The sequence below is a fragment of the Vidua macroura genome, chromosome 5 (assembly GCF_024509145.1).
Source record: "Vidua macroura isolate BioBank_ID:100142 chromosome 5, ASM2450914v1, whole genome shotgun sequence".
Classification (NCBI taxonomy): Eukaryota; Metazoa; Chordata; class Aves; order Passeriformes; family Viduidae; genus Vidua; species Vidua macroura.
This window is the reverse complement of record NC_071575.1, coordinates 58537272-58548154: the sequence shown is the minus strand read 5'-3', so window position 1 is coordinate 58548154 and position 10883 is coordinate 58537272. Positions and strand designations below refer to the sequence as shown.

The 10883-nt window shown below is 39.8% G+C and overlaps 1 protein-coding gene across 2 annotated transcripts; it reads left to right on the top strand.

The window, feature by feature from the left end:
- Window positions 1-85: 85 nt before the first annotated feature.
- Window positions 86-10649, top strand: TRMU (tRNA mitochondrial 2-thiouridylase). 2 transcript variants are annotated; one of them, XM_053978945.1, is made up of 11 exons: window positions 86-187; window positions 656-821; window positions 3037-3143; window positions 3684-3806; window positions 4911-5083; window positions 6033-6086; window positions 6615-6633; window positions 7479-7579; window positions 8603-8747; window positions 8984-9066; window positions 10231-10649. In XM_053978945.1, exons 1-11 carry the CDS (start codon window positions 100-102, stop codon window positions 10375-10377), a joined length of 1206 nt encoding a protein of 401 aa, XP_053834920.1. In that variant the 5' UTR covers window positions 86-99; the 3' UTR covers window positions 10378-10649. The 2 variants fall into 2 exon arrangements, with proteins under 2 accessions (XP_053834920.1, XP_053834919.1); XM_053978944.1 differs by having other exon boundaries at window positions 6615-6681.
- The last annotated feature ends 234 nt before the right edge of the window (window positions 10650-10883 follow it).

The following is a 10883-nucleotide window of genomic DNA, read 5'->3' as shown; positions in this document are numbered from 1 at the left end:
GCTGCCGCCGCGGCCCTGCCCGGCCCGGCCCGGCGCGCAGGCGCGTGCCCGCGCGGCGCTGTGGGGAGCGCGGGGCGGGCGGAAGCGGCGGCGGGGGCGATGCTGGCGGCCCAGGCGCGCCGCGTGGCCTGCGCCGTGTCCGGCGGCGTGGACAGCGCCGTGGCCGCGCTGCTGCTGCGCCGCCGAGGTGCGGGGCTGGGGCCGGGGCGGAGGGAGCGGGGGCAGTGAGGCCCGGCCCTGCCCTGTGCCGTGCTGCGCGGCCCGCGCGTCCCCTCTCGGTCCCCGCGCAGCCGGGTCCGGCCGGCGCCTCTCCCGCGCTCGGCCGCCCCCTCGGGCCGGTGGAGCGGCCCCAGGCCGGGCAGGGCAGCGCGGAGAGCCGGGCAGCGCGGGGGCGGCAGAACGGCCGTAAGAGAGCGGGCGGGAGATGTGACTTAGCGTCGCGTTAGGTTGCTGGAAGAGCTGGGATTAGCTATTACCTCGAGAAAAAAAACAGCTATACAGTAACTGTAGTGTAAAACGTAGCACAGGGCTACTCACATCTTTGGTAAAATCCCGATGGTAAATGGCTTATTAAAGCCATTCTTCAGAAACACAGGCTTTGTGTCCAGGCTGCAAGAACTTTACTTTCTAAGTAATTCTTGCCTTCATTTCATAGGCTACCAGGTGACAGGTGTGTTTATGAAGAACTGGGACCCTCTGGATGAGCAGGGAGCTTGCTCCATTGACAGAGATTGTGAAGATGCTTATCGGGTGTGCCAGAAGCTTGATATCCCGTTTCACCAGGTTTCCTATGTGAAGGAATACTGGAATGAAGTATTCAGGTAGAAACACATTTACAATAGCTGGTCTTTCAGTATATTACGGTATATAATACACTGATATATATGTGGTATTGTGTTACAACGAAAAGTAAAAATGGACAGATAATGAGCAATGGCAATTCATTGCAGTTTTATCAATGCTAAGAGAAAGCCTTGAAGCCTGTTAAATATTGAGGAATTTTTTTTTCTCTTGTTTGTATTTATGGTCAGAATTTATATTTTGCTTTTAATCTGTTATTTTTTTTTAGTTAGTAAGAGATTTCTGCTTGTGTGAGTGTGTAGCAATTGCTTTCTTGCAGCTTATTTCTTCAGCTGCTGATGTACCAGCCCAACCTTACTGCAACTTGAAAAAAAAGTTATTTAAAAGGGTACTGTTAATGTATATGTGTGTAATTTACGCAGTGCATTTTGCACACATAATGTATGCTGAATCCAGTTAAGCACAAAATGATTGTGACCTAGCCTTGCTTCTTTAAACTTAGAACAAATCTGAAACTGTTCTCTAAAGAGGGTGCTCAGATTTTCTGTGAATTTGTTGCACTTTAAGTGAAGTTCTACATAGGAAAAGCTGAGAGATTTTTGTAGAAGGTAGGACAAGAAGGGGCACGTTGGTATAACAGCATAATTTATCTTTATGCACTGGACATAAAAATTGTACATAAAAATTGTTCCCTGGTCTTCATCATCCCCCTTTAAGTAGTGCTGTTATTACCTTACATGAAACTGAGGATTAACCTGGTCATGCTACTTGTACTGCATGTTGAAATGGCATCAAGCTGAGCACCAAACTTTTAGACAGTCAGTTAAGAAAACAGCAAAACAGCTCTTTTCTGGGGAAGATAACTCCATTTTTCCCCTTTTGGTGTGAGAGATTGAGTAAGTGCTACTAAACTTCTTGGAGTTTATTAGTACAGTGTTTCCTAAGATTCTGTTACAAGTGTCTTTGTTTCAAAATCCTTTTTTCTTTACTGTCATCACTGATCTTAAATTTACTCCTCCTCTGGATCTCTCTTTAAAGAGTTATTCTTATATATATTCTTATATATATATTCTTATATATAAAAACACCTGTTCTTATATATAAAACACCTTTTATCGCAAGAACTGTTCCAGGTCTTGTCTTTTCCATGGTTTATGCAAAGACTGCTTCAGTTCATTCTGTCAGAAAGAGCCAGTAGACACCCTTCATTGCCCTTTCTCTGGTTCTGTGCTTTACTAGAAGCTCTCAATTGGTGTGAGGGTGGCTTTGTGGTGAAACCTTTATAGAACTCCAAGGGTACCGTAAGAGTCAGGTGTGAGACTGCAAGAGAGAGGCAGCTCTGGGTAGACCAAGGTGATTTAATTATTAATATGAGTTGTTGAATTCATAACTTTTAAAAAGGATTTAGAGAAACTAAGAGATATGTTGCTTTATTTTCTATTTTTTAATGTAGTGTCACGTGGTAAGGAAGAAGCAATTGGTTCTGTTTCAGATGGAGAAAAGTAAAACCAAGTAATAAGATTGCTGTTGTTCTTTTAAATCCAGTCTGCCCTCAGTTCTTGAGTGCAGGGGCTACTGACAACAACCTGACAAAATGATGCAGTGATAAGGCCTTTTGATATCTCAGGGTAGCATTGTATGGTGGTTTAATTTCATTAGTTATTATTTCAGCGTTTTCTTAGTAATTATGCAGCAGTGTAAAACTACAATATAACTTCGAGAAACTTAGAATTTCTGGAAGGGGAAAAAAAAAGGACAGGAAAAAGTCTCTAAGCCCCATGAGTGGCTGCTTGTGGTGACCTTATTGCAGCTGAAGTTACTGTCTGTTCAGCTGAGACATTCCTGGTGTGTACCACCATATTGTCCCACTGAATCATTAAATAGGGTTGTTTAATTCTGAAGGTAAGTATTCTGTGAAGGTAAGTATCTGAGTAGGATGTGCACAGTGGACAGTCACATCTGCCCAGAGGGAATATTAATTTAATAAAGCAGGGTCACAAGATTGTAAGTGATAATTTGACCCTGTCCTCAGTGCACTTTGTAGAAAATCTTCCAAACATTGTTTTTTTGCACAGCAAAATCTAATGGATCATTTATTTCTGACATAAAATGTTTACGGTGACTGGGTCTTCTCTGGAATTGGGACTCAGCCTCTTATATTTGAACACTGTCCAGTTTCTGATAGTATTATCCATGTTAATGATTCTTATAGACATTTGAGTCTTTATTTTACAGTGACCTCTTAAAAGAGTATGAATTGGGAAGGACGCCTAATCCTGATATTTTGTGTAACAAGCACATCAAATTCAACTACTTTCTGCATTATGCTATGGATAACCTTGGTAAGGCATTTTCAAGTGTGTCAGTGCAGGGTGTGTGCCATGGAAATGCTTAAAGGAAACAAACTCCTTAAAAGGTGGAGAAATACATGAGTTCATGTGCGTGCCTAACTCATATCTCTGTAGTTGTGTGTCAATCATTGCAAATTATTTGGTTTTAAGATTGCTTTTACATAAAGAATCATATAATGGTTCAGGTTGGGAGGGACCTTTAAAGGTCATCTAGTCCAGCTCCCCTGCCCTGGGCAGGGACATCTTCCACTAGATTAGGTTGCTCATATGTAGGAACAGATTTATTTCAGGGACCTAACCATTAAGTTTTACATTCTTAGGTGGTCCTTAAAGTACAAAAGCACAAGTGCTAGCATGCTGGTGAATAGTTTGCATTATTTAAATAGCAGGAGACCAATTATTGTCAGTATAAGACTTCTCTATAGGTTTCTTTGGTTTCTGCTTTTCTTACTGTGTGTTTGCATTTGTGTTTTGAATTTGATCTTCAAGTTTGTGCCTTTATGTTATGTTTGGTTTTTCTTTCTTTAATAGGAGCAGATGCAATTGCTACTGGGCATTATGCCAGGACCTCACTGGAGGATGAGGAAGTGTTTCAGCAGAAATATACAAAAAGACCACAGAGGCTTTTCAGAAACCGTTTTGAAGTTAGAAATAGTAAGTTGTTTCTTCATTTCATGTTTTGTCCTACATATGAAAGAGAAATTTAAACTATATTTGGTGTCACAGAATCAGGGATGTTTGTGACCTTACGCACAATGATTATCGATTAAACCCCAGCCTTTGTAGATGGTTGTTTGTGCTAAACAAGGGTATTTACATTTACTGAAAATGACCCTGACTTGTCAAGCATTGCATTTTCTTGTTTTAAGAGTCAGATGAATGTCTGATATATGGCAAGAAGCATGTTATCCCCAAAGGGAAAAAACCTTGTAAGTTAAAGCTTTGCGAAGCTGCCAGAGTGATGATTTTACGTTAGAGATTCCCTGCTTTCATTTGTCCACCCCTGGACTTAAAGGGGTTTATTTCTTTCTTTATTTTAATTTTACCTCTGGAAAGTTGAAATAGTCCCACCTGGACCCACGATCAATATATGACAGACTGTGGTTTGCAGATGTTGTGTGTTGTGATGAGCTTCCTTGCCCCATGACTTAGATTTTGTATCTCCAGTTGTAACTGCACTATTGGCCTCTAGTTTGTGTGTCAGAGTCAAGAAACACGTAAGTAGTGTTTGGACAACAGCAGAGCTATTAATTTTAAAGAGAGGGGGCAGAACGTGATTGATAAACTACCAATTTTATTTCATTTGGGTAATCGGGAGATTTCATCTATTTTAAAGAAAAAGGTCAAACTCTCATCTCTGAGCATTGGTAATAACTCCACAGGCTGCTCAAATCATTGATTTCTAGTAGGGTGATTTCAGGGCAAAACAGTGTTTTTCTGAAGAACTGTATACTCTAAGGTATTTAAATCTTCATTCTCTCTTTCACAGGAAATATGAAAGTTGTTTTTGTTTTTTGTATTGTTGATGTCCTTGCCAGTGATACATGCAGTATTGAAATAGATGAGGCAGTGAAAGTCTTTGTGGGATTCTGCATAGTACAAAATCTTCTAGATCTTTTTAGTAATGAGAAAATATCCAAATGTTTTTGTTAACATGTATTTGAAAATAATAAATCAGAAATGTTGATTGTCAAACAAAATCAATTTGAACTATTAATAGTAGTTATGTTGAGATGCTTTATGTGTTTCACTTTGCAGCTGTGAAACTCCTTCAAGGGGCTGACCTCTTTAAGGACCAGACCTTCTTTCTAAGTCAGATTTCACAGGATGCTTTGAGGAAAACCATCTTTCCTTTAGGGGATTTAACAAAAAGTTTTGTAAAGAAGATAGCAGCAGAACATGACCTTCATCACGTGCTAAAGAAAAAAGAGGCATGGTAACACTTAACACTCTTTTGATTTGTATTTCTCTCTAAAACGACTTTCTTGAACTTTTTGAACTTTAACCTGTGACAACCCATCCGTTTCTGATGGAAGAGAATAATATAATAGGTTGGGAAGCATTTTTCATAGCTGGCTACTTCCTTAAAAGTACTTTTAGGAGCTTATGGTTAGTTATAGTTGCAGGTATTTTGTCTGCTGCTGTATCTCAGAAGAATTAAGATGAAGGTCAATGTGTAGGATGTTATGAGCCTAAAGGAAAACATCCTCTGTCACAGCAAGGGAGAAGCTTTTGTTCTTTATTCTCCATAGCTTTTAAGAGCTTCCTCACTTAAAATTATTTCTCAATGTCTTTAGAAATTGGATCATCCTGTTTGTCTACATTTACTTAAAAAAAAAAAAGTTATGTTTCTCTGAGAGCTAAGACTTCATGAGTTGATCTTAAAAACTGTAATGCAGGCAGTAGTTATGTTGCTGATGCTGCCTTGATTGCTTTTCATACTTATTATTCAGCCTCAGTAAATGAGGGTTTGAAGAATGTCAGCAGTAACTGGAAGGTAGAGAAAAGCCTATCTGGTTCTGGAAGTTTTATTTTTTTCAAGAGATGAACCATCATTGTATCATTTTGTTACTTTTGTACTTTAATATGAAAGAGATGTCTGTTTTTAATATACATACAACCTAGTCAGCAAGGTTAATGTGTTTATTGAACAAATGTTCTAGTTCCTATCATCCCTCTTACTTCCGTGCTTACAGCTCTTACTTATTCTGTATAGAATTGGTTTACCTGTGTTGCAGCAGATGTGGATTTGTTTATGAGATGCCTAGGATAGTTTGGGATACACAAGAGGGAAAAAATCTTGGACAGATTATTAATAGACATTATTTCAAATGTTCTTCTCTGTTTTTTTGGTATTCAACTCCATGGTTTTTTTTTCAGAGTATGGGGGTCTGTTTCATTGGTGAAAGAAACTTTGAAAAATTCCTTCTGGAGGTAAGCAACACTAAATCTCCGACAATCTTTATTTTGTTCTGGTGTTCAGTTTTTAAAAGACTGTTTATAGAAAAATCTCTAGCAGCTTGTGGCCCACTGTAAGTAGCAATGTCCCACCTCCCTTTGCAGCCACAAGCCTAGTTAGAAGCTGACACCCACAGCCTGTAGAAAGTATCTCGTCCCTCTACCAACTGTCACTCATTTTCTGGAGCAAAAGAAGTGAACATGCACTCCTGTACCTGCCAGGCTCTCACAAATGCTTGGAATGTGAGAGAGACAAAGTGCTGGATCCTGCTGTCTCCTGACATACGTGAGGATAGGAGAAGTGAGGCCTAGAATTACTGCTCATAGGGACTGCCCTTCCTGCTTTTCTCTGAGAGCAGCATAAAGGAGTCAGTAAGCTGCTTGGGCAGAGTTTGCTTCTTGAAGAGTTGTTGTACAGCTTTGAGAGAATGTAGTGACAGAATCTGAAATACACTGTGAGTTTTTCTTGGGCTGTGTTGTGACTTACCTCTTCCTCTTTGTTAGTATTTGGAACCTCAACCAGGTAACTTTGTTTCCATTGAAGATAGGAAGGTGATGGGAAGACACAAAGGTAATTGTCTAACCTATCTTAATAACTTACTTTTAGATAAATGGAACAATACCGTTTACATTTGGAGGGACAAATTTTGGGAAATTCCAAAGGAGTCTACAGGTTTTACCCAGTTTGTTAAACCACGGAAAATTTGCTGTATACAATAGTAGAGCCTTGAACTACAATTGATTCTTGGTTATTTGTTGCGTATTGCAGGAAAGCAAATAATTATTATTACCCTGTTGATACTAAGTACTTCTTATTTTAATACCGAGAGACCATTCTTCACTTAATTCCTTCAAAATGGCTGTGCTTCAGTTCCATATTCTTTAGTACCAAAACTTTGCAGAAGAAAATGCACCTCAGTGATGCACAGAAGGACGAACATGGGCACCTCAACTTTTCCTTTTCTCCTGTGTGTTCTTCCTTTGCTGTCCTCAATTTAAGCTGCCAGAACTGAATTCCTCTCCCAAGTAATTTATGGTAATAATACTGGTACATAAAAGTAAGGGAGACTGGCAAGACTAAACGGTAGACAACCCACAAATTGAAACCGAAATAAATAAATGTATGTCTTTTATAAGACCTAAGAATGGCACAGTTGAAATGGATTAAGTTGTAATCTTTAGTTTGCGTTTCAGGTACAGATGAAATTTCAAGTAGATGTTAGTTTAGTTTGTGGCTGGCCCTCTAAGACAGCTTGGTTTGTTATTCTTTGTTTAGTAGTAAAGTTTTAGGGAAATGATTTTAATGTGTTCTTCGGATAGTAAGAGATGAAAAGTTGCTAGCAGCATTCCATTTTCATATTTCTTTAGGTTGGTTCCTCTTTACAATAGGCCAGAGGGCTCGGCTGGCAGGCCTCAAGGATGCTTGGTTTGTTGTAGACAAAGATGTCAGCACTGGAGATGTCTTTGTGGTGAGTTAATTAACACTTGGTTTGCAAATGACTGATGCATGCATTTTGTGACTGCTGCTGTATGGAACGTGAGCCTAACCTGGGCAGAATTCTTGGCTTTCCTCTTGGGGGAAACAAGAACCAACTAGCGTAGCATCAGCAGATGTGAAACATCTTTTCCAAACAGGCTTTTCATGCGCACCAATTGTTTTAGATTTTGGCATAGAGCTTTTCCAAGCAAAGGGCAAATGCTGAAAAGAATCAGCCAATCTCTGAACTCTCATTTTCTACTCTAAAGCATGAGGGTTTTAGCTTAGTTATTATGATGTGGTTTATAAAATGTGTATTACCTTAGTTTATTATATACTGCTGTTTAGTTTTTCTGAGGAGACAGTGACACAGTTTTATAATTTTGAAAACTGAGGCAGAACATATATGATAAGTAATAAATAATTGGTATGTTAATAGCTAACCATATGAGGTGATGCAGAGTTCTGCAGCTTGCTAGCATTGATAATATTTCTTCCTGTTCATGCAGTTGTTATGCTTCCTGGATACTGATGTGATTATAATGAGGTGTTGTGCTACTTGTTGATGTGCCGGTGTGGAGGACTGCAAAAGTCAATCAAATGAGAATTGAGAAGAAACAGGAGCACTAAGAAAAAATTTTATGTCCTGAAGCAAGTTTGTCAAAGGCAGTGCCTTTGCTGGGGAGGTGTTCATTTGGGAAGTTGGCGAAGTGGGAGATAGCATCTTGTTGGGATAGGATAAAGAAGGTCAGATTTCTGAACCTAGCCTGAAGAAGGCAGAAATGCAATTGGAGGGAAAAGCATACAGGAGGAGAGACATGATTCTGAGGAGTAGAAAACTGACAAATCATTCAGGCTTGCTTTAGCCTAATTGAAATGCTAGTAAGTGTTTGCTTTCTTGCTCATATTGCCTTCATTTTGCTATGGCTTGATGCTTCTTCTGTATTTCATGCTTCACTTTACAAGTTACATGCTCTTTGGCAAAAACATCAGCAATAAATAAATGTGTTTTAAGGCACCATCAAGAGATCACCCTGCTCTGTACAGAGACCTCCTGCGGACAAACCGAGTGCACTGGATAGCAGAGGAACCTCCGGCAGAGCTGGTTAGAGAGAAGATGATGGAATGTCATTTCAGATTTCGGCACCAGATGGCACTGGGTAGTCAAACCTTGTTTTTCTTTTGTCTTACTCAGTTTGTGAAACTCTGGTAGTGTGTTCATGTAGTTCTGCAGTAATAGTGGATAGGTTTTGGCTTGGCCTTCCTGATTCTGCAGTGTCTTACAAAACAATTCTGTACAGTAGTATCTTGACTTAGATCTCTTTAGCCTTGGTTTTCCTTCTTCAACCTGAACATAATGGTTAACCGTCAGGTGTTTGATCATTTTCTGCTCTAGTGCCTTGTGTCCTGACTCTAAACCAAGATGGGAGTGTGTGGGTAACACTAGTGAAGCCAGCAAGAGCTATCACACCTGGACAGGTAAGTTATTAGAAGTAGTTTTCCTTCCATTTTTGTGTTTTACCTTACCTGGCTAGTAAAACAGAGTATCTTTTTTATTAGCTGGAGCAAAGTAATTAATTTATTTGCATGTGAGAGTGGTTAGCTCTATTTTGACTATTTATCCACTATTTTAAGGGAGATTGTTTCTAGTTTTAAATGATCTGTTGTTATCTGTATAGTCTAAGAAACTTGTTTACAAATTTTAGAAATACATGGAAGCATCTCTGGTAATCAGTTGTATATGCAGAAATTGAAGCTGTTGTTGTTTGCAAGAAATAGATTTTAAAAGGCATTAATTTGGTAATTCCCTGCTTAATAAGGATTTAATGTTCAAACCTATTTAGTGAGACTCTGTCTGGTGAATTCCAGAGCTGAGAAGAGGTGCTGTGCCTAAAAGGGATGCCTTTTAACATTGCCAATATAAAGATACTCCATCACATACCAGTACACTGGCTCTCAAGCATTCCCTGCATCCCTTCTCCCGGCATACATTCTACCCACCCTCCCTGATACTTGGGGGCTTGTGGGACACATCAGGAGGGAAATTATCTAAGAACTGTTTGCAGTGGAGAGAAGCTGAGAAGAATCCAGCCAGAGCTTGTGAGAGGCGTGAGAAGCCCCTGAGTGCCAGGAGCTGCTGAGCCTGTAGCCAGGCTCTGTACTGACATGTAGTGAGACAGGGCAGGAGGTCTGGGCTCCCCTCTGCTGCAGGAACCTGCTGAGCACATCAGGGAGCTCCAGTTGCTTCCTTGCAGATGGTCTGCTGCCACAGTCCTTAGTCCCCTTCTTGTTTTGACAAGTGCCACTGTAGGCTGGGCACAGTTTTCTGGGGAAGGTCCAGTGAAGATGCAGATGATGTTACATATGTCATCCCATTTGGAAAGGAAATTTTCCAGCACAATCCCTCTGCCTCAGTAACTGAAGAGTTTTGAGATAGCCTTGTAGAAGTTAATGATGAAATTTCCACCAACATGTTTATAAATTTACACTCATGTGAAATTACTCTGTAATTTGGGGGTTTTTGTTTGTTTCAGTTTTTTTTTTTAAGATTTAGACAGAACAGATAAAAATTGCTCACTGTCCAGCAGGCTCATCATGGTTTTTGCAGCTGCTAAAAAGACTCTCCCTGTGTTTGTCTCCTAGTTTGCTGTGTTCTACAAGGGAGATGAGTGCCTGGGCAGTGGGAAGATCCTGAGGATGGGCCCATCAGTGTATACCTTGCAACAGGGCAAAAATCGAGAGGAGAGTCCAAAGAAAGAAGAGGCTGACAAAATAGAACCAGCAACATAACACCTGGGATTGTTTATTGAAGGACTTTGGAGAATTTGCTGCTTGAGAACAGTAAAACTATAATAAATGTGGTTCTTAAGGCCAGTTAACCAGAGAGTCCCAGCTCTTGACTGTTAGCACTGAAGGAGTTTAAAACTAAAGCCAGTCTGGTGCAATTTTGCTGGAGTGTATGGTGCTGTTTATATTCATTAAAAGGTGTTCTGTAATAACACATACAAGAATTTTAATACAAAAATCATGACTGAAATAATAAATCTATCTCTTTTATGTAAGTGAAATGCTTTTTTTCCCTTATTTAAAAGGACCTGTCCCTAGTAAAGTGCATATGTTATTTTACACTAAATGTATGTTTGTGCTTTGAATTCTGGGAGAGGAATGAATGATGTTTAAGTTCAGTATTTGGAATGAACTCCAGGCAACAGATACTTATTTTTCATTTTGCATAGTTTTATAAAAAATGCTTTGGATTCTTAAACTGTATTAAGTAGTCACTTCAGATGTTTACA